Below are 25858 nucleotides of genomic sequence, written 5' to 3'. Positions count from 1 at the left end.
TGTAATACAGTATTCTCCCTCGCTGCTTGGGTGATGTCAGGGTTCCTGCTCTGGATTTCTACGGTACAGTTTAAATTAGTGCTTGTCCAAAAACAAAACATGTTCATTTGAATACACAGGTTAGGGGCACACAGTGACTTGTTTGGTTTGTGGACATTTATTCAGAATGGTACCTGCAAGCCTTCTCCCTTTTCAACAACATATGGTAGTGTGCCATCATATTGTAAACATGTTTCCTCCTGGATAATGCCAATGTTTTCATACTGAAAGAGATTTAGCCCATTTTTTATTCGGTGCAATGATTGGGATCTCATGCCTAAGGCCACCTCTTGCATACATGGTCAAACCAGACCTTGGTGAATTGCTGTAAGTTGCAATTTAAAATATTGGAATGTGTATTCCCACGGAACAAGCGCTCTATCTACTCATCACACACCCAGGATGGGACCTCTCCTTGACTACTGTGCTTGAGGTTCTTCTTCAACTGTTCTTTCAACCACTGCATGAAGATACTACACAGGGTCCAATTCTGCTACCTGTTGTTGTCATCTACGTTTCTTTGGATAATTTCATTTATTGACCTGGCTTGCCCTTGTAGCACCTTTACCAAGTGTTAGTGGCCCTGATTCTCCTTTTATTCCCCATTGACACCTTGCCAATTTTCTTGATGGATTTTATCCAAGGCCTGTTTAACTTGTTGGGTGCAAATCCTGAGCTTGTTGTCTAAATTAGCCAAATCAAGGATATTGTCTGTGGACGCTTCAGCCCATAAGCTGTTGCCGAATTGTTAATTAGATCCCTTTTCCTGCATCCCACTGGCCTGGGTCCGTTTTCTGTCCCAGTAATCTCTGTGTTAAATTGAGGTATAGTTTCTGAAGCAGACACCACCTTGGCAGCAGCTGAGTTCTGGATACTGTTCTGACATCTGTCTAACACCACAGGTACCAACTTGTGGTGGATGTTGTCATACAGAACTGTATTTGTGTATTTTAAGACCAATCCATTTTGCACTTCTCAGATAGTTCTCAGACAAGCTTGGAGAAGTGCGTGGACGGCCATTTTGGTTCGGTCTTTATTTCGTATACTAAGTACATTTGATCTTTGACCTACCTCCAATCCTTTCTGTAGACCAATAGCCAAACTTCCTAATTCAGTGCACTCATTAATGGAGATTCCCCACCTGTCACCCATGGTTTTGAAACTTGTAGCACAATGCTCTTATATAACTCCTATTGACTCACTTATACATTGCTCACTGGTACATCCATACACTACATTGTGGACCCAGAGAACACCATCATCACACTTGGTTAGCTGTGGCAGAAGAGAACCACATGTAGCCAGGGTCATTCTCTCCTGGTTTGACTCATCTCCTGAAGGTGAAATAGACAATAGCAAAAAGGGCCATGTGATTCCTGAAAGATGTCAAGATAGCATCAACTTGGATTGCCATCTATACAGTATTCCCACACATACAGACACACAGTTCATAGAATCATTGAATCCGACAGTGTAGAAGCAGGCCATTCAGCCCATTGACCCTCCACCAATCATCCAAAGAGCATCCCACCCACATACATGCTCTTACTCTATCCCCATAACCATGCATTTCCCATTGCTAATCCACCTAACCTGCACATCCCTGGACACTATGGGCAAATTACCATGGCTAATCCATCTAACCTGCACATGTTTGGATTGTGGGAGGAAACTGGAGGCCCTAGAGGAAGCCTCCACAGATAAGGGGAGAATGTACTAATTCCATACAGACAGTCACCAAGGATGCAATCAGAACCTGGTCCCGGATACTATGAGGCAGTAGTGCTAACCACTGAGTCACCATGCCACTAATCCAAGCTCTTTGATCAAACTTTTTCCCCAGTGTTTCAATTACATTCTTAAAGAATTGCTTCCTCTCAATTCCCCTTTTTTAAATCTGAACTCTCCCATTTTGGTCAGATACCAATTTCTCCTGACCAGCTTTTCAAGATTTGAATCCAAAGTTGGAGCTGTTTGGTGTGTGGACACCTTTCAGAAACATTTCATGAATGAAAATAATTTTAAGTGCACAGACACCAGGGCAGTGCCTTGGGAATGATGATGTCAATGATGAGAAGACAAAAAGTGGCCGAAATGTTAAAAATTTGACCATTCCCACGGAAACGAAGGCTTGTTGTGAGGTTATAATTATGAAAAATGATGGCAGAGGTTTGTAGATTTTGGAAGTGTGCAGGATAATGATAGTTACCAACTTGGGTGGTATGGTGCCGGGCTGTGAGACCAGGAGTCTATGTGCGGCCAAGACAGATAGCAGTGTAGGGGTTGCGCATATGAATGACCAGATAAAACATCAACTATCACTGCAGGCTGTGGGCTTGTTTGAAAGGAATCTTGTTTGAAGATCGTTGAGAGTGCATTGACCTCAGTTTCAGGGTCAGGTGAGCTTCTGATTCAGGCTTACTGTGCCCATGCATGTACTGAGGGATGCTCCCTGCGGAAGTGGGAGGGCTTTCACTACAGGGGACCTGTTCCTCCATGATGTATCATAGAATTCCTTCATGCAGAAAGAGGCTATTCGGCCCATCAAGTCCACTCTGACCTTCTGAAGAACATCCCATCCAGACCCAGCCACCTACCCTATTTCCATAACCCCACATTTTCTATGGCTATTCCACTTAGCCTCCACATCCTGGACACTGTAGGGTAATTTAGAATGGTCAATCCAACAAGCCTGTATGTCTTTGGACTATGGGAGGAAACTAAAGTACCTGGCAGAAACACATGCAGTCACTGGGAGATTGTGCAAACTCCTAACAGACAACCACCTGAGGCTGGAACAGAACCTGGGTCCCTGGCACTGTGAGACAACAGTGCTAAGCACTGAGCCACCAACCCACTCTTGGCTGGAGCACCCAAGTGAATGCCTCAGCAAATACACTATCTTTGTCATAGCCTCAGGCTACAGCACCACACTGGACATTTCCTCTTTCACGTCAGGGCTGCTGCATACTGAGGTCTCACTCTCCCAGCTGGGGTGGGCAGGGCCAGCTATAAATCCGTTTCTGAAGTCGATGTTTTGGAAGAGACAGTGCTCAGGGGTTGGCTTAGGATTAGGACCTGGATCAATGACAGGGACTTGCTCAAGATCAGGATCGGGAACAGTGACTGGGACTGGCATTGGATCTGGATCAGGATCCGGAACAGTACCTGAGGCTTGCCCTGATTGGCTACTGTGGCAATGTCTCTTGGGGCCTTATTGCTGGGTCAAATGATAAATGATAGCTCCCCATAAATTCCGAGCCCAGGATGTGTTCTGCCTCTGCGTGGACACTCACTAGCACTGGCAGGTTGTGAGAAATCACATTCCCCACTTTAAATTCTAAAGGCTCCAACTCTGGACCTGCTGTTGATGCCCTGTGAAACCGCTGAGTACAATCTTCTCATGGGACATATCAGGGTAGGTCTGGATCCCCCATGTTTCACAAGAACTAGACAGTGCAGCCTCTGACCTCACTTTCTACCTGGAGTTGCCCTACACTTGGCACCATACACCCCACTGCGAGAGGCCTGGTACCATCACACTCTGGGATGTGCATCCAATTGAGGACACATGGGCCTAGAGTGTCTCATCTCCCCATTACATTTACCATAGTTTACCTCACAGATGCCTCCAGTAGCAGGGATTATAGTCTGTATTCTTGTCCTTGGGCTGGTACTTGCTGATGGGGTACCCTACAATCTCGAACAAAGTGGTCTGTGCATCCACAATTACAACATTTTCTCTGGTGATGGCTGCGACCTATGACCACCCGGCTGCAGGTGCCTACTTCTCCCAGAGGGAAGGAATGTATATAACTGCTGTATTAGCCTTCCCTATATCTGTCACTCCCTTCATTCCATCACACAGGGCCTGGGGGTTGACCTTTGGGCTTAAGGTAAGTGGGGTTTGGGTACATGGGGTTGGAGTACATGAGTGGAGATAAGTGGGGTTTGGGTAGGCTGGGGCTGGGGTACATGAGGTAAAGGTATATATGGCTCAGTGTCACATTTCCCACATTCCCCTGATTTATCCTGCCTCCCTTGCTCCGTTTAGGGTGTGTCTACTCCTGCACCTCCTTCTCCAAGGTCTGAATTATCCTTCTAAGAATCCAACCCAAGCATTATTGACTGACCGGAAAATCTCACACACCTTTTTTGCCATCTCTGAAGCATGTGAAACAAGGGATCAGGGCCACGTGTACTTTTGCAGGGCTGTTAGTGCAACTCTGTCCACATCGCCGAAGACTCCTGGGTACTGTGTCCACAGGCAAATGTAGTTGCGCGTTCTCCTTGTCTCTGCTTATATATAATCAGTCCTTCCATAGGATCCCCCTCCTCTTACCTACAGTGGTCAGGATTGCCTCCTTCGTGTCCACCAAAGTACACCCCATGCTATGTTCTGGACGCTGGATATAGAGGAATGGACAGCTGGACTCAAACATTGCAAAATGAATTTCTCCTCTTGGGGTCATCCAGCCTAATAGTGATGACTGTGAAAAATGTTGGGATCTGTTAACAGCTCGAATATAGGGACATTCTTAGCAATCTCCAACCGCTGGGTGACGGAGCTGGTGTTTGTGATGGGGCCACAGTCGTAACCATTCTGGTGGTTGGTGATCAGAGGGTTCATCAGGCCGGGAGGCTGTACTGGCACAGGAAATTGTACTGGGACAGGAGGTTGTACTGTGATATGAGGCCATACTGGAACAGGAGGCTGAAATGGGCCAGGAGGTTGTACTGGGACAGGAGGTTATACTGGGATAGGAGGCTGTACTGAGATAGGAGGCTGTACTGGGCCAGGAGGTTGTACTGGGACAGGAGGCTGTACTGGCACAGGAGGTTATACTGGAATAGGAGGCTGTACTGGGCCAGGAGGCTGTACTGGGCCAGGAGGCTGTACTGGGACTGGAGGCTGTACTGGGACTGGAGGCTGTACTGGGACTGGAGGCTGTACTGGGACTGGAGGCTGTACTGGGACTGGAGGCTGTACTGGGACTGGAGGTTGTACTGGGACAGGAGGCTGTACTGAGATAGGAGGTTGTACTGGGACAGCAGGTTATAGAATCATAGAGATGTACAGCATGGGAACAGACCCTTCAGTCCAACTTGTCCATGCCGACTAGGTACCCCAACCTAATCTAGTCCCATTTGCCAGCACTTGGCCCACATCCCTCTAAACCCTTCCTATTCATATATCCATCCAGATGCCATTTAAATGTTTTAATTGTACCAGCTCATTCCATAGACATACCACCCTCTGCTTGAAAAGATTTCCCCTTAGGTCCCTTTTAAATCTTTCCCCTCTCACCCTAAACCTATGCCCTCTAGTTATGGACGCCCCCACCCAAGGGAAAAGACCTTGTCTATTTACCCTATCCATGGCCCTCATGATTTTATAAACCTCTAAATAGTCAGTCCTCGGCCTCTGAAGCTCCAGGGAAAACAATCCCAGCCTACATAGCCTCTCCCTGAGTTCCAATCCTGGCAACATTCTTTTAAATCTTTTCTGATCCCTTTGAAGTTTCACAACATCCTTCCAATAAATAGGAGACCAGAACTGCATGCAATATTCCAAAGGTGGCCTAACCAATGCCCTGTACAACCACAACATGACTTCCCAACTCCTGTACTCAATGTTCTAACCAATAAAGGAAAGTATACCAAATGCCTTCTTCACCATCTGCGACCCCACTTTCAAGGACATGCTGGGATAGGAGGCTGTTCTGGGAGGAGGTTGCGCTGGGATAGGAGGCTGTACTGCGATGGAAGGCTGTATTGGGATGGAGGCTGTACTGGAATGCAAATGTACTGGCACAGGAGGTTGTAATGGGATAGGAGGCTGTACTGGCACAGGAGAGTGTACTAGGATAGGAGATTGTACTGGAATGGAGGCTGTAATGGAATGCAGGTGTACTGACACAGGAGGTTGTACTAGGATAGGAGGTTGTACTGGGATAGAAGGCTGTATTGGGATGGAGGCTGTACTGGAATGCAGGTGTACTGGGACAGGAGGTTGTACTCAGATAGGAGACTGTACTGGGCCAGGAGGTTGTAGTGGGATAGGAGGTTGTCGTAGGACAGGACGCTGTACTGCTACAGGAATAGGAATAGGAGGCTCTACTGGGATGGGAGCCTTACTGGGACAGGAGACTGCACTGGAACAGGAAGCTGTACTGGGACAGGAGGCTAAACTGGGACATGATGTTGTCTTGGGACAGGAGACTGTATTGGGTTGGGAAGTTGTACTGGAACAGGAGGCTGTACTGGAAGATGAGCAGGTGGTGGAGGTGCAGTGGGTAAAGCTCTGGGGTGGGGTGGGGGGGGTCACATAGGGCTTCAAGTTGTTCTGATAAGGGACTTGGGGGTTCACTATTTAGGGCAGCACACCCACTGTGTGCCTCCTCCTCCATGTCCTCTGGTTTCTGATGGGGCATCATTGCCCAGGGATCCCACAGTGACAAAGATACACATCATGCCGCTCTGTAGGGACAATAATGATTTGAATCTGTTGATCTCGCTCTGACACGTTGAGTGATCAGTAGAGTGGGATTTACTTTCTTTAGCTGCTTGCTGCGAGACCCTGATCAATGTTTTACAACATGTTGTAAGCTCGGCAGTGTTTGTCTGGGCAGCATTGCCAAGCCTGATTGCCCACTGGGGGGAAACTGGCGTGTGAACCTGCCCTGTGTGCAGTTGCTTCATTTGCCTTCTCCAGCAGCTTTAAATTCAGGAGCCATAAACTCAACTCTTTCTAATTCTAATCCAGTGTCCTTTAACTTTGAAGTCTGAGGATCCCTGTTGCTCTCTCTCTCTCTCTCTCTCTCTCAACTCCAACTTCTTCCTGATTTCTCATGTGGCACTAATTATTTCTTCCGCCTGGCTCTCTGTCTATGCTTCTTCAAGATTAAACAAAAATCCGAAGATCTGCGGACTTTGGAAATTAGAAACAAAATCAGAAATTGCTGAGAAAACTCAGCAGGTCTGGCAACATTTGTAGAGAGAAATCAGTTAACGTTTCAGGGCCAGTGACCCTTCTTCGGAATTGATTGTAACTCGGAAAAGAGTGGTTTATATACAGTGGAACCTTGATTATCCGAATACCAATTATCCGAAGAAGATCTCAAGGTACCGATAGAAACATTACATCAATGTTTCCAACAGTGATTAAACAGGCACCATCTCCAAATGACTGACCTCCCTCCCTCTCTCTCTCCCCCATGCCCTCCCCCCCAGCTTCCCAGGAATAATCTCTCCAACATTGTCCTGTGCAGGGCAAACATGGAACCTGTCAAAAATTTGCAATAAAAAGTTGTGTGTGGCTGTGGCTGTGTCTGCGCGCTATTTGGAGACTGACCCCACAAAGGCAGCAGCAGCAGTCTTATTGTTGGTGTGCAGCCCGGATGCCGTGAAGAGGGTCTGGGGGTGAATTGGGGGAAGGGGGTGTGGACTGGGGGGGCTGGTGGCAGGGGGCTGTGTTGGGGGCGGGAGCTCGCACGCTATGAACTGGAGTTGGGGTGGGGGGGCGGGGTTAGACCGGATTGGGGGCGGGGTTGGACTGGGATGGGGGCACGGGTTTGGAGCGGGTTGGGGCGGGATTGGACCGGTTTGGGGGCGGGGTGGGGGCGGGTTCAGACCAGGTTTGAAGACTGGGGACGGGGTTGGAGGCGAGATTGGGGGTCATTGTGGGACGGGGTTGGGGGGGGTCTCTCGCGCTGTGTGCTGCTGCAGTCTCTTGAACGGGGAGCATACTTTAAAACTCTGAGCCCCACAGGAAAGGCATTTAATCGATTTTCCAAATAATCGATTATCTGAATGAAGTAGTGCCCGCCCATCTCGTTCGGATAATCGAATTTTCCACTGTACTGAAGGTGTAGTGGCAGAGAGGAAATGAGTAAATGATAGGTGGGAATGGAGGCTTCAGAGAGAGAGAGAGAGACTGTAAGCCAGACAAAAAGAATGTGTAAAGGTCAATGGAGAAATGAATAGCTGCTAATGAGGAGCGTTAGCGGCTGATAATGGATTTTAATGGTAGCAATCCATATGATAATAAGGCCTAGTGTGAGAGGGTTGGAGTAAGGACATGGGAGAAGGTGCTAAGGCCCTAAAATTATTGAACTAAGTATTGAGTTCAGAAGGTTGCAGGATTCCCAAGTGGAAAATGAGGTGCTGTTCTTTCAGTTTGCGCTGAGCTTCGCTGGAGCACCATAGCAAGCCCAAGACAGAGATGTTGGCCAGGGAATATGGTGGTGTGTTGAAGTGACAGGCAACTGGAGGCTCAGGGTCATTTTTACAGACAGAACATAGCCCAGTTTGGATTTGTCTCCACAGTGTAGAGGAGACCACATTGTGAGCAGTGAATACCGTACTGCTCACAATGTGGTGGAGTGGCTGGGGTCAGTTGTTTGCGAAGTTATAAAATCAAAGGTAAAGGTAGGATTGGAGATTGAGTTACCAGAAATAAAGGGAAGGAAAAGAATTTGTGAATGTCACATTGAATCAAGGAATCATAAAACTGTCAGGAAACTCGATAAAAGAACAAACTTAAAGGATTTCGGTCTTAATGCTCAAAGTTTTTGGAATAAGGTAAATGAACTGATGGCAAAATCAAAGTAAATGAATATGATTGCATGGACATTACAGAAACATGGTTACAAGGTGGTTAAAACTGGGATCTTAATATTTGGGGTATTTGATTGTTTTGGAGAGAGTCCGTACGCCTTCATGAAAGGGAAATCATTCCTGACTAATTTATTAGATTTTTCTCATTAAGTCTTGACCAGAGTGGATAGAGGGGAACCAATAAGTGCACTATATTTGAACTTTCCTAAGGTGTTTGACAAGCTACCTCCCACAGGTTAAGTCATAAGTGCTGGAGGTCGTATTTTGGCATGGATAGAGAATTGGCTCACAGGCAGGAAGCTGCAAATAGGAATAAAGGGCTCATTCTCAGGTTGGTGACCCGAAACAAGTGTTCGACAGGGATCAGTGCTGGCACTGCATTTTCTTACAACATAGATTACTGATATGATGGAAGAAAATAAATGCACTGTATACACATCTGCAGACAATACAAAAATAATTGGAAAGGCAGGTTGTGAGAGGGATATCAACATTTTACTGAGAGATAGCGATAGGTTAAGGAAGTGAGCAACAATTAAGCAAATAGAGTAAAATGTGGGAAAATGTGGAACTGTTCATTTTGAAAGGGAGAACAGAACAGAGTATCATTCAAATAGAAGAAAACTGCAGAAAGATGCAACACAAAGCATTTGGGTGTTACTTGTGCACAAAACGCAGAAAGCTAACACACAGGTGCAGCAGGTATCAGGGTGGCTAATGGAACGTTGGCCTTTGTTTCAAGATGGTTGGAGCACAACAGTCGGGAAGTCCTATTGCAACTGTACAAGATGGTAGTGAGACCACAACTGGAGTACCATGACCAGTTCTGGACTCTTATTTAAGGAAAGATAATTTCATTAAAGGTAATTCTGAGAAGATTCACTAGGATGATACCTAGTATGAAGGGACTGTCTTATGTTCAAATGCTAAACAGTAGAATGAGAGATGATCCCATTGAAAAGTATAGGATTTTTTTTAGATATGTTTATTGAGAAAGATCTTTTATGGAATCATGGAGTCATAGAGATGTACAGCACGGAAACAGACCCTTCAGTCCAACTCATCCATGCAGATCAGATATCCCAACCCAATCTAGTCCCACCTGCCAGCACCAGGCCCATATTCCTCCAAACCCTTCATGTTCATATACCCAGATACTTTTTAAATGTTGCAATTGTACTAGCCTCCATCACTTCTTCTGGCAGCCCATTCCACACACGTACCACCCTTAGCATGAAAAGCCCCTCAGGTCTCTTTTATATCTTTCCCTTCTCACTCTAAACCTATGCCCTCTAGTTCTGGACTCCCCCACCGCAGGGAAAAGACCTTGTCTATTTACCATATCCATGCTCCTCATGATTTTATAAACCTCTATAAGGTCACCCCTCAGCCTTCGATGCTACAGGGAAAACAATCCCAGCCAACTCAGCCTCTCCCTATAGCTCAAATCCTCCAAGCCTGGCAACATCCTTGTAAATCTTTTCTGAACCCTTCCAAATTTCACACCAGCCTTCCGATAGGAAGGAGACCAGAACTGCAAGCAATATTCCAAAAGTAGCCGAACCAATGTCCTGTACAGCCGAAACATGACCTCCCAACTCCTGTACTCAATACTCTGACCAATAAAGGAAAGCATACCAAACGCCTTTTTCATTATCCTATCTACCTGTGATTCTACTTTCAAGGATCTATGAATCTGCACTCCAAGGTCTCTTTGTTCAGCAACACTCTCTCGGATCTTACCATTAAGTGTACAAGTCCTGCTCTGATTTGCTTTCCCAAAATGCAGCACCTCTCATTTATCTAAATTAAACTCCATCTACCAGTTCTAAGCTGGGTAATCCAAGATGGAGGACAGGACAAATTTCTGGCTGTAACAGGCTGCTCCTTTTTTGAATTATTTTAGGTTGTTGGAGGTGATTTCCTTGAATTCTGGTAGCAGCAATTACTGTTTTATATGCTGTTATAAAATTATAATGAACGAACAACATAAAGAGGGAAAAAAATGGAACAACAATACAAATGGAAGAACAATACAAACAGAACAACACTTATACCTGTGCATATACATATAAAACAACAAAATAAACAAAAACGTAGAAATAATAAATAAATAAATAATTCCAACATCTCAGCAGAATAAAACAATAGCTCTCGACCTTTGAGAGCATTAAATATTACACACTCATTTATTTGAAATATTTCCTCTCAGGGTACCAGATTTACGAAATCAAATTGTCATGGCGATATAAAAGCCCTAATTACAGCCTACATCCAGGTAATCCAAAACTGGCTGCTATGTCTTATAAAAATTTTCAGTTTTTTGGCTCACCATATTTGTGAGAAAATCCAGAGGGATATGCTCCATGACTTGCTTACACCAACCCGACAGACCCGGAGGGTTCTCAGACACCCAACGCATTCAGAATGTTTTTCTTCGCACAGAAAGTAAGGATATTAAAAAGATTTTTCCCATGAGCATCTAAAGAATGTAAATTGGACCTGCCCAGGAGAAGAGAGACCAGATCCATCTTAATTTTGGTCCCCAAGACCCTCTCTATTAGTCCTGCTGCAACACTCCAGTATATATGAAGCCTGTGGCAGGACCACAAACCAAGAGGGAAAGTACCCATATCTATTTTACACTTGGCTCATGTTGAGGATACTCCAGCCTTAGATTTTGAGAGGCAATCTGGAACCAGCCTTTAACTTCTTGGCATGGCTCCTATTATAGATCGAAAGCTCTCTTGCATTTTCACAAATGTCTTCCCATGTTTCAGAGGAGATCACAATCCCCAACTCTCTCTCCCAGACCTCATCCAAGGGGCCACTCCCCAACAGATGATAAAGAGCGCTAATGGAGAGAGTGCTTTTAGAATAAAGCACCCACTTTTCCATGGGGTAAAAACAATGACTGCAGATGCTGGAAATCAGATTCTGGATTAGTGGTGCTGGAAGAGCACAGCAGTTCAGGCAGCATCCAAGTAGCTTCGAAATCGACGTTTCGGGCAAAAGCCCTTCATCAGGAATCCTTCATCACTTTTCCATGTCGGATCTGTGTCAGTTAAACGTTTAGTTCCTTTTTGAATAAAATCCCTAATCTGGAAAAAACAGAAAAGGTTTCTACTAGATAATCCACACTTACAAGTTATTTGATCAAAGGACATCATTGTTTCCTCCTGAAATAAGTCACCCAAACAAGAAACGCCCCTAGCTGCCCAGAATTTAAACCCAGGATCCATTACCTCTCGCTTAAAACCTGGCATACCAGTATAGGGGTGGGAAAAGATGTTTTGGATAGATTGCCCTCATTCTGCCACCTTGTTCTCCTTACTTTTAATAATGATTGGATTATGACAATATTCCGTAACTGTTCTCATTTTGTCGAAGAACAGCAAACTAATAAGGGGGCATTTTGACTGAGAAGCCTCAATATCTAGCCACAATGATGCTGGGTCCTCACAGACTGAGCCACTCACGAAAGATAAAAGAGATCTTTGTTGTATCTTTTAATGTCCAGGAGGTCCACTCCCTCCACAAGCTAGGAGGAGGTTGCAGTTTGGATAGCTTGATAAGGGGCTGGCTGTGATGCCAGATAAAAAAGTTAAACCAGTTATTAGTCTCTGGAATATTTGCCTTGGAAAGATCAAGGGAAGCATTTGCATAGAGTACAACAAACAAGGACATTCATTTTAATAAGGACTACTTGGCCTAACCAAGCGATTGGAAGTGCCTCCAATATCAGAAGGTAAATGGTCTGTTACAAAATCAGACTAGTATCCAACTCCGAGATTGGAGGACTGTATCGAGAAAGTTGGACAAGCCAGTTACATTGCAAAGTTGGACTTACTGTGTGGTTACTGGCAGGTACCTTTATCAGAGACAGTGAAAGAAATTTTTGCGGTTGTAACCCCAAATGGTCTATATCAATTTAAAGTGATGCTCTTTGGAATGAAGAACACACCTGTCGCATTCCAAAGACTTAGGAACTGTATTATGGCTGGGTTAAACAAACTGTGCAGTCTATCTGGACAACATGGTGATCTGTAGTAAGTCCTGGAAAGATCAAATGGTACAGCTGGCAGAGCTCTTTGAATGAACACGAGAGGCAAAACTGGTAATAAACTTAAACAACACTGAATTCACAAAATCAGAGGTGATGTTCTTGGGACATAACATCGGTCATGGAAGGCTGACCCCACGGACCTTAAAGACAAAGGCCATTGAGGAATTTCCACAACCAACCTCAAAGAAAGAGGTGCTTCAATTCATAGGACTCAATGGATTCTAATGGAAGTTTGTTCCAAACTTCAGCAGTGTCATGGTATTGTTAACCAAATTGCTGAAGAAGAACACAAAGTTTCAGTGGACAGAACCATGCCAGGAGGCATTCAACCATTTGAATGCAATATTAACCACCAAACCAGCTTTAGCTATACCAAACTTTTCAAAACTTTTTAAAGTTGCCATCGATGTTAGTGACATAAGGGTGGGAGCTGTACTCCTACAAGAAGATGAGGATGGGATTGAACTGCCAGTTGGGTACTTTGTGAAGAAACTAAACATTCACCAAAGGAAATACTCCACAATTGAAAAAGAACTACTGAGTTTAATACTGGCCTTAAAGCATTTTAATGTGCATGTCATGAACAATGTGTCGGAGATTATTGTGTACACTGACCACAGTCCGATTACATTCTTAGAATGCTTTAAAAATAAGAATATGAGACCATTTCATTGGAGTCTTATGTTACAGACTTTTAATTTAAAAATTGTACATGTTGCGAGTTGTAAGAATGTAATCGCAGATGTGTTATTGTGGATTTAAAGGATAAGTTTAGATGAAATTTGTATTTATTCAATGTTGTATCTATGGGAAGAAGTTAAGATGAAATTACAGTAAAGATATCTGTATGTTATGGTAATATGTTTAAAGAATAGAATTTTTAAAAAGCCATCTTTTTATGATGTCCATCTTTTTCTTAAGGGGGGAGGTATTGTAAAAGTGTAAGGGGTACTTTATGTTCAAGAGAGCTGAAAGCTAGAAAGGACTTTGAGAGGCACAGAGAGTCCGTAACAAGGTAACAATGTTATTCAAAGTTTGGGAGAAGATTTGTAGCTCGGGTGCTCGTTGTTGTGGTTCTGTTTGCCGAGCTGGGAATTTGTGTTGCAAACGTTTCGGCCCTTGTCTAGGTGACATTCTCAACGCTTGGGAGCCTCCTGTGAAGCGCTTCTGTGATGTTTCCTCCGGCATTTATAGTGACTTGTCTCTGCTGCTTCTGGTTGTCAGTTCCAGCTGTCTGTTGCAGTGGCCGGTATATTGGGTCCAGGTCGATGTGTTTGTTGATAGTATCTGTGGATGAGTGCCGCTCAACAAACACATCGACCTGGACCCAATATACCGGCCACTGCAGCAGACAGCTGGAACTGACAACCGGAAGCGGCAGAGACAAGCCACTATAAATGCTGGAGGAAACATCACAGAAGCGCTTCATGGGAGGATCCCAAGCACTGAGGATGTCACCTAGACAGGGGACAAAACGTTTGCAACACAAATTCCCCGCTCGGCAAACAGAACCACAACAGTAACAATGTTATGCTTGGTCAGAACAGCTGGCACTGGCTGGGTTGCTATGAGACAAAAACAAATTAAAATTCGGCCAATCTGTTTAGATTGTGCCCCAAGATACCAAACTCCAACCAAGTTTAAATTTTGACAATAATAAAACCAATGAAATGATCCAATGTTCTGGTGTATAAAATCTGAAAAAAATTAAACAGTTGAGAAAGAACTGCCAAAAGACCAACATTTATAGGCTGCTCATAAAAACTCTCTGAGAGGTACCTGTCTGGAGGAGGAGTTTGCACAGAAGAAAAAACATTGACACCGATCTGGAGAGCAAACTTACAGAGGAAGATACCGAGATAAGATTCAACAGCTGGCTGGTTTTGAAATTTGAGTTTTTCTGTAAATTTTAATTGGGGGGTTTTATCAGAGCAGTATTGTAGGGGGAAGGCAAAAGATAGGTTTTGATAAATGAGTTGCAAATAGTTGTTTGTTAATTATTCTGTAAATTATTCTATAAATATGTTAATTTTTACTTTAAATATTGACTTTTGGGATAGGTCTTTTCCTCTTGAATTTTCACACATAACAGCACGGGATAAATCTTTTCAGTGTTTCTGGTTTGAATTAGCGGGGGAGGGGGGGGGGGGGTTACCCGTGACATAATAACAAAAATATAAAAATGTCGTCCACATACAATGTGATCTTATATTATTTTGATCCCACTTCTGGGGCAACTATGTTGGGATCCCTATGGATAGCCTCTGCCAGTGGCTCAGTCACCAATGTAATAGCAATAGTAAAAGGGGACAGCCTTGTCAACTGTCCCTACAAATATTCAAATGAATGGATCTCATACTATTGGTGAGAATCGTAATCAAAGGATTGCTAAAAAAGGACCCTTACCCATCTCATTCAGGTTTCACCTTGCCAAACCATTCCAGAGTACAAAAAGAAAGCCACTCAACCTGATCAGATGCCTTCTTTGCCCCTGGGGAGATCACTAATCCCTGCACAGATTGTTGCTGACACCCTTGGATCATACAGTGTGGAACAGGCCCTTCAGCCCAACAAGTCCACACCAACCCTCCAAAGAGTAACCCAACCTGACCCATTTCCCTCTGACTAACGCACCTAACACTATGGGCAATTTAGAATGGCTTAATCACCTGACCTGCACGTCTTTGGACTACGGGAGGAAACTGGAGCACCCAGAGGAAACCAATGCAGACATGAAGAGAATGTGCAAACTCCACACACAGATAGTCACCCAAGGCTGGAATCGAACCTGGGTTCCCAGCACTATGAGGCAGCAGTACTAACCACTGAGCCACCATGCCACCTGACATTGTTGGGCGGCCCTTTAGAAAACCTGTCTGGTCTTCCTTAACCATGGAGTGCAAAACAGTTTCCAATCTTAGTGCCAGATTTTTGGACTAGATTTTAAAATCAGAATTTAAAAGTGAGATGGGCCTGTCGGAAGCACAATCTTCCCTTTCTTAAGGATAAGAGAGATTTTAGCCTCTCTTAAGAATGGCAGAAGGTGGTCGTGACTGTAATTGTACATGTTAAGCATCGGTTCCAACAATATATTTCTAAATTCTTTGTAGAATTCACTAGGAAAACTATCAGGGCCAGCCACCTTTCCACTCTGAAGCTGCTTCACACCCTCCTGTACCTGGTGCACTGTTGAAGGAGCATTAAGAAAGGAGGTATCACCTAGAAGATCCATATTCTTAAAAATACACTCCATCTTAGCCCGACCATCCTCACAACATTCAGACTGACATAATTCAGAGTAAACTCTTGGAAATGCAGCATTGATATTTTAAGAATTGCAGTTAAGAGTCCCAATCCCTTTCCTGATTGAGGTAATGATTGGGGGCGTTTTTGTTCCTGGCAAAATATGCTAGATACCTGCCTGGCCTATCACTGTGCTCAAACAACCTTTGTTTCGCAAAAGCAAGTTCCTTCCTAGTTGTCTGTGCGAGCATGGAATTCAAGATAGGCTGAAGCGCAGTGACCCGCTGTAGATTAGCTACTGACGGTCAATCAAAATATGCCTTCTCAGCTGCCTTCGGCCATGCCTCTACCAAGCATTGCTGCTCGCTCTTCTGTCGCTTCTGACTGGCAGAGTATGAAATAATTATCGCCCTAGCATAAGCTTTAGCAGTTTCCCAGCAAATAGATGTGTTACGGCCGTATCTGAATTAATGTCTAAGAAAACTTTAAATTAATTAGAGAAGTACTCAGTGAACTTACTGTCCTTAAGAATAAAGGGATCCATTTGCCAGTGCCGCAAACATATTACATTTGCCCTTTATCTTAACCACTAAGTATACTGCTGCATGATCAGAAATGGTAATATTCCCAATTTTGCAGGATGTCACCAAATCCAAGAATGCCTCAAGGGTTAGGAAGAGATCAATCCAAGTATGACACTTGTGCGGATTAGAAAAGAACATAAAGTTCCTACCTGTGGGGTGGAGCTGCCTCCAGACATCAATTGCCCTAATTCCACACCGTGGGATCCATAAGACAGTTAAAATCTCCCCCATAATAATGTGCTGCAATGCAAAGATACTCATCTTGGAAAATGCATCTACCAGGAATTTAAGGTGGTTCTGGATTTAGGTTTGCTCACTGACCTGGAAGGTTCATTTTCAGATGTTTCATCATCATACTAGGTAACATCTTCAGTGAGCCTCCGGATGAGGCACTGGTGGTAGAGCCCGCTTTCTATTTATATGTTGTGTTTGCTTGGGTTGGTGATGTCATTTCCCATGGTGATGCCATTTCCTATGGTGATGTCATTTCCTGTTCTTTTTTCTCAGGGGGCAGTAAATGGGATCCAAGTCAATGTGTTTGTCGATAGAGTTCCAATTAGAATGCCATGCTTCTAGGAATTCTCGTGCATGTCTCTGTTTGGCTTGTCCTAGGATGGATGTGTTGTCCCAATCAAAATGGTGTCCTTCCTCATCCGTATGTAAGGATACTAGAGAGAGTGGGTCATGTCTTTTTGTGGCTATTTAATGTTCATGAATCCTGGTGGCTAGTTTTCTGCCTGTTTGTCCAATGTAGTGTTTATTACAGTTCTTGCAAGTTATTTTGTAAATAACATTATTTTTGCTTGTTGTCTGTATGAGGTCTTTCAAGTTCATTAGCTGCTGTTTATGTGTGTTGGTGGGTTTGTGGGCTACCATGATGCCAAGGGGTCTGAGTAGTCTGGCAGTCATTTCCGGTGGTGTGCCGGGGGAAAATAAACATTCAAAATACCATACTCTTTCCCTTATATCAAGACTTTAAGGATTACAAACCAGCTGTACTCATCTTTAATATAATCTAGTAGTTTAAATGGGAGGTTCTTCCTAACAAGTATGGCCACTTCTTTACTGCCAGTATTAAAAGACGAGAAATACACCCAATCAAACCCACCCTGTTGCAACTTCAAATGCTCCTTATCATTAAGGTGCATCTCCTGTGATAGGGTCCACCCTCTCCGTTTTAAGGCTAGAAAGTACCTTTTTCCTCTTAACTGTCAAATGAATCCCCTTAAAGTTCCAGGTACACCATTTAACCACACCACGCGCCATAACCTTCTGCAACAACATTTGAACACCTGAGAGGAAAAACTTGACTTACAAATCGCTGAGCATCAACAAAAATGGACTCATAGACCCTAAAAAACTACAAAAGCTAAAACTACTACAACAAACAAATTTACAAAACATTTAGGAACTATATACCCCCCAAAAAACAAAAAAAAACAAAACAAAATATAAAGTATCAAAGGCACTCAATGAGGGAATTTACCCCCTGCCCACAGGGGCCCTTACACATCCCACAACCACCTTCATAACCTCTTCCAGCTTGAGCCGCACCACAAAATCAAGCCAAAAAAAAAGCAACATTACCAAAGAAGTTAGAAGTAAGTATTCCACCCCTCCCCAACTATACATTAACGCTGATTAATATCAGAAAATATCCAACAACACTTCCTTTCAGAAAAGGAATAAAAATATTATTGTCAATTCACATTAAACCATCCAGCCTAATTTAAAGTGTCCAGAAAGGTTTTTGCTTTCTCTGAGGAGTCAAATGAGTGTGCAGACCAAGGTCTGGTAAGTAATTGGGTCCAACGAACTCGCAGATGGGGTTGCGGGTGTACTCGATGTCTCCGGCTGGTGTCTGACGTGTTTGGACTTACTCAGACCTTTTCCATGTTTTGTCATCTTTCAATTGACAAAACAGGATTAGTAAAGGTTCGAATACTGTTTTCATGTCAAATTTTACTGAAATGGCTTAAATGGGGAGGGTCGAAGTACCACTTTGCATGAGTTGTGATGCAGAACTCAGCATAGCAGATCTTTCAGATCGCCGCCATCTTAGATTGCCCTGAAACATATAAGATTCCTAAGAGGCTTGACAGTATAAATGCTGAGGGGATAGTTCCCCTCATGTGACAGTCTAGGACCAGAGGGCACAGTCGCAAAATCAAGGATCAGTAGGGGAATCAAAGAGTTTGGGGAAAGGCAGGAAAGGAAACATGAAGAATGTCAGATCAGCCAAGATTCTATTGAATGACAGAGTAGATTCAAGGGACTGAACAACCTACTTCTGTTCCAGTTCTTATGGTCTTGTGGTCCTTTAAGGAAGGAAATCAGTCATCCTTACCTCGTCTTACATATGTGTAAGTCTGGGTCCATACCAATGTGATTCATTTTTAATTGCAATCCATTCAGTTTAAGAACAACAATATTGGCTTTGCCAGCAAATTCTATGTCAGATCAAAGAATAAATGAAAATAAAATGTTGCTATCTGTTTTAACTTTTCATTATAAATACTGTGTCTTCCCAAACACTGTTAGTATTTGTGTCTGACTAGGCAATAAAACTGGAGAACAGTCTGATTGCTCTGGCATTGATTATGAATTTGGAGATATTCAAGTCCTGTCCTACCTCCAATCCATTGATTGACACAGAGGCATCAATAGAACTAAGACAACATGAAGCTTTATTGCTGATATCTGATCTCAAAACACTTTCAAAAGAACACACTGCAGATAATCACTATTGTACTGTCATGCGATTAGGAAGTTTTCTCTATTAGAAGCTATTCACTCTGATAAACAATAATTATTTAGTTCTTACGTACCTGCATTGAATTTTGAAAACAGTTCTGGGAATTTGTCTTCAAAGATTGCCAAAATGCAAGATTTGACCCAAAAAGCAACTGTGGAATATGTAATTTAAGGATTTGCACAGGATCTGATTAAAGCTCGTGTTGGGAAATGTGCCAGAAACAGCAGCGTAGATTTTTCTTGCTGTTTTTCCCCTTCAGCGCATCTCAGGAAAACATGTCAATCTCATTATCACAAGCTTATGAAAAAAATCAAATGGTGATACCTGCTGAGAATCGAGGTCCTCCTCAGAATTTCAGATTTACAAATGTTTGTATCAGTGGCTCAGCAGCAAATGTTGTCTTCTGTAGAGATGCCATACAGCAAGCCTGGCACTGGACAGTCAGGTTTGCCAGGATTGGCGCAGAGTAAACCCCAGAACAAAATCAAACAAAAATGCTGTAATTGCTGAATATCTGAAATAAATTCAGAAAATGATGGTGATACACCACAATTCTTACCATAATCTGAAAAGAGAATAGATAGGTTATCCTTTTGGATTGTGGTCTCTTGTACAGAACTCAGAACACATTTCCAAGGAATCTTTACAGCAAAAGAATAGGAGACAAAAATATGATTGTGACATCCTTGTTGAGCAGACTGTTATGAGAGAAAAATGCAGGAAAGTGAAAATGAGAAGTGAATGAAAAAGAAAGCAGCGAGAGATAATGGCAGAATAATGATGAAGACGATTAGCAAGAGAAAATGTGTTGGCTTATGCTTTGTTGAACATATAATTCAAAAAGGAACCTCTTTTATTCATGGGGTGTGAGTGTCACTGGCTAGGTTGGCAATACATGTCTGTGCCGAGCTTCTTCTGAGAAGGTGGAGGTGAACCACCTTCTTGAAAAGTTCATAAGTGCACATCCGTGTGTTTTCACAGTTGAGTTAAGTTCTGTTACTGAGGAATGCAGGGCTCCATGCTCAGTCTTGCACTTAAACACATTATGAAGCAACTTCCAACTAGCAGCAACAAATGTAATTATTGGTGAGATTTATCCAGTCATTTAGGCGTGTTTAGTTAAACGTTTCCACTAACTTTCACAATGTAGTGTCCTTCTGCGACTGACTGCATTGGATTGATTCCTCCTGGGTGAACTCACAACTTCCACATGATTTCTTATCAGTGATGATTTAAAAAATGGTCCAATTGGGTGAGACTCAGTCACAAGTCAGTGACTGAGGACTATAAGACAGTGGTATTAATAGATTAGTAATAGCGCCAGTTTGCTTTTTATAATATATTCTTATACAGTCATAGAGATCTACAGCACAAAGGCTCTTTGGCCCATCGCAGCTGCACTAGTTAAAACAATCCCTTAGCTATTCTAATCCCATTTCCAGCACTTGGCCCATCGGCTTATAAGCTTTGGCATCACAAGTGCACATCTCAATACTTCTTAAAAATAATGAGGGTTTCTCCTCTACTACCCTGTCAGACAGTGTGTTCTAGATTCCCAGCACCCTCTGGGTGAAAATATTCTCCCTCACATCTCTTCTAAACCTTCTGCCCTTTATCTTAAATCGAGTCCCCTTGTCATTGATTCCTCCATTGAGGAGAAATGTTAATTCTTGTCTGTCCTGTCTATGTGCCCAATAATTTTATTTACCTCAATCATGCCCTTTCTCAATTTCAACTAAAAAGAAAACAAGGTAAAAACAATGACTGCAGATGCTGGAAACCAGAGTCTAGATTAGATTGGTGCTGGAAAAACACAACAGTTCAGGCAGCATCCGAGGAGCAGTAAAATCAATGTTTCGGGCAAAAGCCCTTCATCAGGAATACAGGCAGAGTGCCTGAAGGGTGGAGAGATAAATGAGGAAAACAACCCTAGTCTGTCCAATTTCTCTTCATAAATGAAATTCTTCACCACAAAGGCTAAATCTTCTATGCACCCTCTTCACTGCTCACACATCTCTACTGTAATATGAATTCCTGAACTAACACAATACTCTAGCTGTGGCTTAACTAATGATTGATATGGTTCCAACTAACCTCCCTGCTCTTAAACTCTATGCCTCAACTAATGGAGGCAAGAATGCTCTATGACTTCTTAACCCTTTATCAACCTGCCCTACTACCTAAAGGACAGTGCTGTCTGTCTTCAGCCTTATACAACTCCAAAGTCTCTTTGATCCTCAGTTCTTCCAGGGTCCTACTGTTCATCATATGTTTCCTCAAGTGGTTTATCCTGCCCGAGTGAATCACCTCACATTTACCTGGATTGAATGCAATCTGTTTTGTTAATGGAGTTTTTGTGGAGCGTTGCGAAAGCCCCTATTTCTGAGTCTGATAAAGCCTGGGTTCAAATTTGACCTGCTCCAGAGGTGTACCATGACATCTTGAAAGAGATTGTCTTTACAATTTCTACGCTATTGTTAAGATTGGGCAGCAGGCTGGTGGCTGGACTGGACTCATGAGTGAAAATCTGGGCCCCAAGGGGCAAGTCCTCTTTTGTTGCCTCCAGTCTTTTGGTTTTATCTTGGGTGTAATGACATTTCTGAACCCAATAGCATTTCTGACAAGCACGATCAAAATGGCTCCGATTTCACGACAGAAATTCAGCCACAATCCTCCAGGAAGGGCGAAGCAGACATTGCCTTTAAGCGTCCTTTGTCCCGACCACCTTTAAGAAAAGACCGTCATGACTCTCCCCGTCTGGTAGTGAGGCTTTGACGTCAGCACGTCTGTTTCCACTGAAACTCAATTGGAAGTGAAGTGCTGTGAAACTGACTAAGTGGGATCTTGAGCTCGGCTTTGATTAAGAGGGAAGAAAAAGGGAGATCTGGATTTTGATCGTTACTTCCTGACAAGGGGTCCAGCGGCTTTGTTGGGAGTCTAGTTACTTCTGCTCGTCTCTGGTGGCAAGTCTGTAACTTTGTCTGATTAGGAGCCGGGGGTTTGCTCTGGGTTACAAAGTATCGAGCTCCGATGTAACAATGTTGTCGAACGTTGCGACAGCCCGGGATCCGCAACAAGGTAACCAGATCCCAGAGCCGCCGCCTCCGGCTTCCCTCTACCCTCCTCCCCAAGCTCCTTTCCAGCTACAGAGAACCGGCGCTCAGACCAAGAAAAACGCCATCACTGACGACTACAAGGTCACGGCGCAGGTTCTGGGACTGGGCATCAATGGCAAAGTTTTGGAATGTTTCAGCAAGAAAACCCAGGAGAAATTTGCCCTGAAGGTAAGTTTCCAGCGGCCAAGTTTGACAGCGGCGAGACTCACGTTATCCGCTCGATCGACCTTCCGTGAATATAGCTTGAAGTAAACTCCCGAAAGATCCGGGGGAGTCAGGCAGACTACTAGAATGTAGAGTTTAGAATGTTTCCAAAAGATTTTGTTAAGCAGGAATGAATTTGTCCGCCACTGCAGCTTTCTAACACGGGCGTGGAGCACCTTCCGAAGTATCTGAGAGAATTAAAGGGTTAGAAAGATTATCTCTCTCCGAGTTGGGCCTAAAAGGCTCCCTAAAACTGGGAAGAGACGCCAAATGGAGACATTTAGGTGGAGGTTGAGAACGTGTGCGGCAGGTGGATTTCCTCCCAGACCCCTACAATGGAAATTGACTCGCTTTTACTTGTTTGTATTGCTTTGTCACAGTGAAACCTCTCCCATCTCCAATACAAACAAAAAGCGAGAGGGAGTGCATGCTTTGAGGACAATACGGCTCCCCCCCTCTCTCTCTCTGACACACCAGGATGCGGAGAGTATTGGCTCTGTTTTTCAGCAAGTGAAGTTGCCCATCTGCCATCCCCGGTTCTCCTGTCGTTTTGAAATCGTCGTGTGTGGGGGGTGGGGGGGGAACTGTTCAGTTGACAACGTTCACCTCGAGCATCGACAGACAGATGAGCTTTCTTTCGAGGCTGCCCTGTTTCGGGAGTGTAATAAGTTTGTCATTTCAGTAACACGTATTGTTTGGTGTTGTAGCTGGAGTGATGTGTGTGGAGATGGAGGTGAGGGCGGGCAATGAGCATTTCTTCGGGGTCTTGGAATCGCCTTGCTTGGTAGAGATATTTTCCCCCACAAAATCTCGTGGTTTATGTCCTATTATATGGCGGAGCTTGGGGAATAATTCGCCCATCGCAGGCAGTGAGAAAAAGAATATTCACCTCTCGTTATCACTTAGATATTGTGAAAAAGATTTAAAACACAACTTCTCAACCTGCGATTTGTACATATTTGAAGTTTACACGGATTTGACCAACTGTTAATGTTTCCTTCATGAGGTAAAACAGCATGTCTTTGGCCAAATTTCCGATGGAAAAGTGCTGTCATATCTGTGCATTGTTTTGACTCTTCAGGAGGAGAGTTGAACGCAGCTTCTAGCCAGGTTTTGGTGTGCCAGATATTCTTGCATAATGTCTTTAACGTGGATTTGTGATAGTTCTCTGATTAACCTCAAATATCCTGGACTGCTGGCACAGAACTAGAAAGGACCTTAGGGACATAACCTTGTTCATCTCTCCTGAGAGGCATAACTTATTCAAAGGAAAGTTGAGCATTGCCAGCAGCACTGATGTTATTTTGTGGAACTATTGTACATTGTATTGAGTTTAAGGTTATTTAGCTGAGTTTTGTGGGTCAGATAATATTCTAAGCTGCTTGTCTTTTAAGTGTGCTCAAGTTCAGCAATTGGTCTATATTTGTGTCTGTTAGCTATGCTTATTGTTAATTTGTATTGTTATCAATGTAATTTTGACTGTCTCTCCAATTGACAAATGTGTTGATGCCCCTCCATGTCTTAATTTTTCTTAAACATATTATAAGTGGTTCAATTATGTTTTAGACAAGGCAGTTATGAAGCATTTTCTGTGTATCTTCATATTCATCTCTGAAAAATAAAACAAAGCCAGTTTAAAATGTTCTGACAGGCTTGGCAGAATCTATCACTGAATTTCGACTGTCCAACCGAGATACCATTGTTGGGACCGTTTATAAAGTCCTTACAGTGAAACTTGGTGACAAAAATATTGTACTTGATTTGCCATCATCTGCTGGTTTAGAAGTGACTGACCAAGGTGAAAGGATAAGAATAATGGCATAGGATACCAGCCAGATTGAAAAGGATAAAGCCTAAATAACAGATTATGCTAGATACACTCAGTGGCTCAGGTGGCATTTATAGAGAGGGAAAAATTGAATAAATAAACACTTCAAGTTAATGATCTTTCAACGCCCACTGAGCTGGGAGAAGTTTGTAAAGCAGACACTGAGGTAAATGATAAAGCAATGATTCAGTGACTTTAATCAGATGCTTGAAGATATTCAGAAGGGGATATCTTCTGAAGGGGATGGGGTTTGCAGGTTGAATTCTTGGTGAAAAGTGAGTAAGACCAGAAGACAGTGCAATATTTCTGGATTTGTTTAGGAGAGGGGATCATAGTAACATGCTTGGGGTTTGGACTGAACAAGAGAGACAATCTTAAAAAAACATTTGAAGCTGTAGGAAAAGCCACAAAACATAACTACTTGTGTATAACGGGTACTCTGACCTTCTGTAGCATGTTGCAAGCTGACTTAATTCATTAGCATTTTTGATCTTAAAGTGGTGTGAAGCAGTGTAAACAATTATATTCTTTTAGAGTGTAGATTGCTTTCTATAGTGGAAGTTGTTTGCTGGATTAAATTGAAGGAATACATTAAATCTATTTTAACTTGAGTAGTTCTGCATGGATAAAACTAATTCTCTTCCTCTATTTGTTATTGACATAGGAAGTGATTTGAGATTCAGCGTGGATCAATGCATTTGCATTTTTTTTCAGGCCCACAAATTGTGTAGTTCTGCCTATTGAACTTAGAGTCTTGGAATCATGCAGCATGGAAACAGACCCTTCGGTTCAACCATTCTATTCAACTATACAAAATGCTAATGCGGCCGCACTTGGAATATTGTGTACATTTCTGGTTGCTCCATTACAGGATGTGGAATCATTGGAAAAGGTGAAGAGGAGATTTACAAGATGTTGCCTGGTCTGGAGGGAAGGTCTTATGAGGAAAAGCTGAGAGACTTGGGTCTGTTCTCATTGGAAAGAAGAAGGCGAAGAAGGGATTTGATAGAGACGTACAAGCTGCTCAGAGGATTAGATAGACAGGGTAGACAGTGAAAATCTTTTCCCTAGGATGATGATGCCAGATTGTACGAAGGGACATAGCTTTAAGATGGATGTCAGAGGCAGGTTCTTTACTCAGAGTGGTAAGGGCATGGAATGCCCTGCCTGCCAATGTAGTTAACTCAGCCACATTAGGGAGATTTAAACAATCCTTGGATAAGTGCATGGATGATGATGATGGGATAGTGTAGGGGATTGAGCTTAGATGAGTTCACAGGTTGGCGCAACATCGAGGGCTGAAGGGCCTGTTCTGCGTTGTTATGTTGTATGAACATAATCCCAAACTCAACTACTCCCACTTGCCTGCTCCTGACCTATATTCCTCCAAACCTTTCCTATTCG

General features: G+C 43.3%; 1 protein-coding gene and 1 long non-coding RNA gene across 2 annotated transcripts in view; one reads left to right on the top strand and one right to left on the bottom strand.

The window, feature by feature from the left end:
- LOC140467361 (uncharacterized) overlaps positions 1-20674 on the bottom strand; it is a 104422-nt gene extending 83748 nt beyond the window's left edge. Inside the window, exon 1 of the long non-coding RNA XR_011955429.1 lies at positions 19631-20674. This is a non-coding gene — a long non-coding RNA (uncharacterized lncRNA). The remainder of the gene's footprint in view (positions 1-19630) is intronic.
- A 1403-nt stretch (positions 20675-22077) lies between these two features.
- Positions 22078-25858, top strand: part of LOC140467360 (MAP kinase-activated protein kinase 2) — a 232221-nt gene continuing 228440 nt past the window's right edge. The window contains exon 1 of the mRNA XM_072563667.1: positions 22078-22590. Within this exon, the coding sequence (XP_072419768.1) occupies positions 22345-22590 (246 nt within the window). The 5' untranslated portion in view covers positions 22078-22344. The remainder of the gene's footprint in view (positions 22591-25858) is intronic.

The sequence above is a fragment of the Chiloscyllium punctatum genome, chromosome 45, assembly GCF_047496795.1.
Source record: "Chiloscyllium punctatum isolate Juve2018m chromosome 45, sChiPun1.3, whole genome shotgun sequence".
Classification (NCBI taxonomy): Eukaryota; Metazoa; Chordata; class Chondrichthyes; order Orectolobiformes; family Hemiscylliidae; genus Chiloscyllium; species Chiloscyllium punctatum.
Note: the sequence above shows the minus strand (reverse complement) of the source record. Positions and strands in the feature narration are given on the sequence as shown.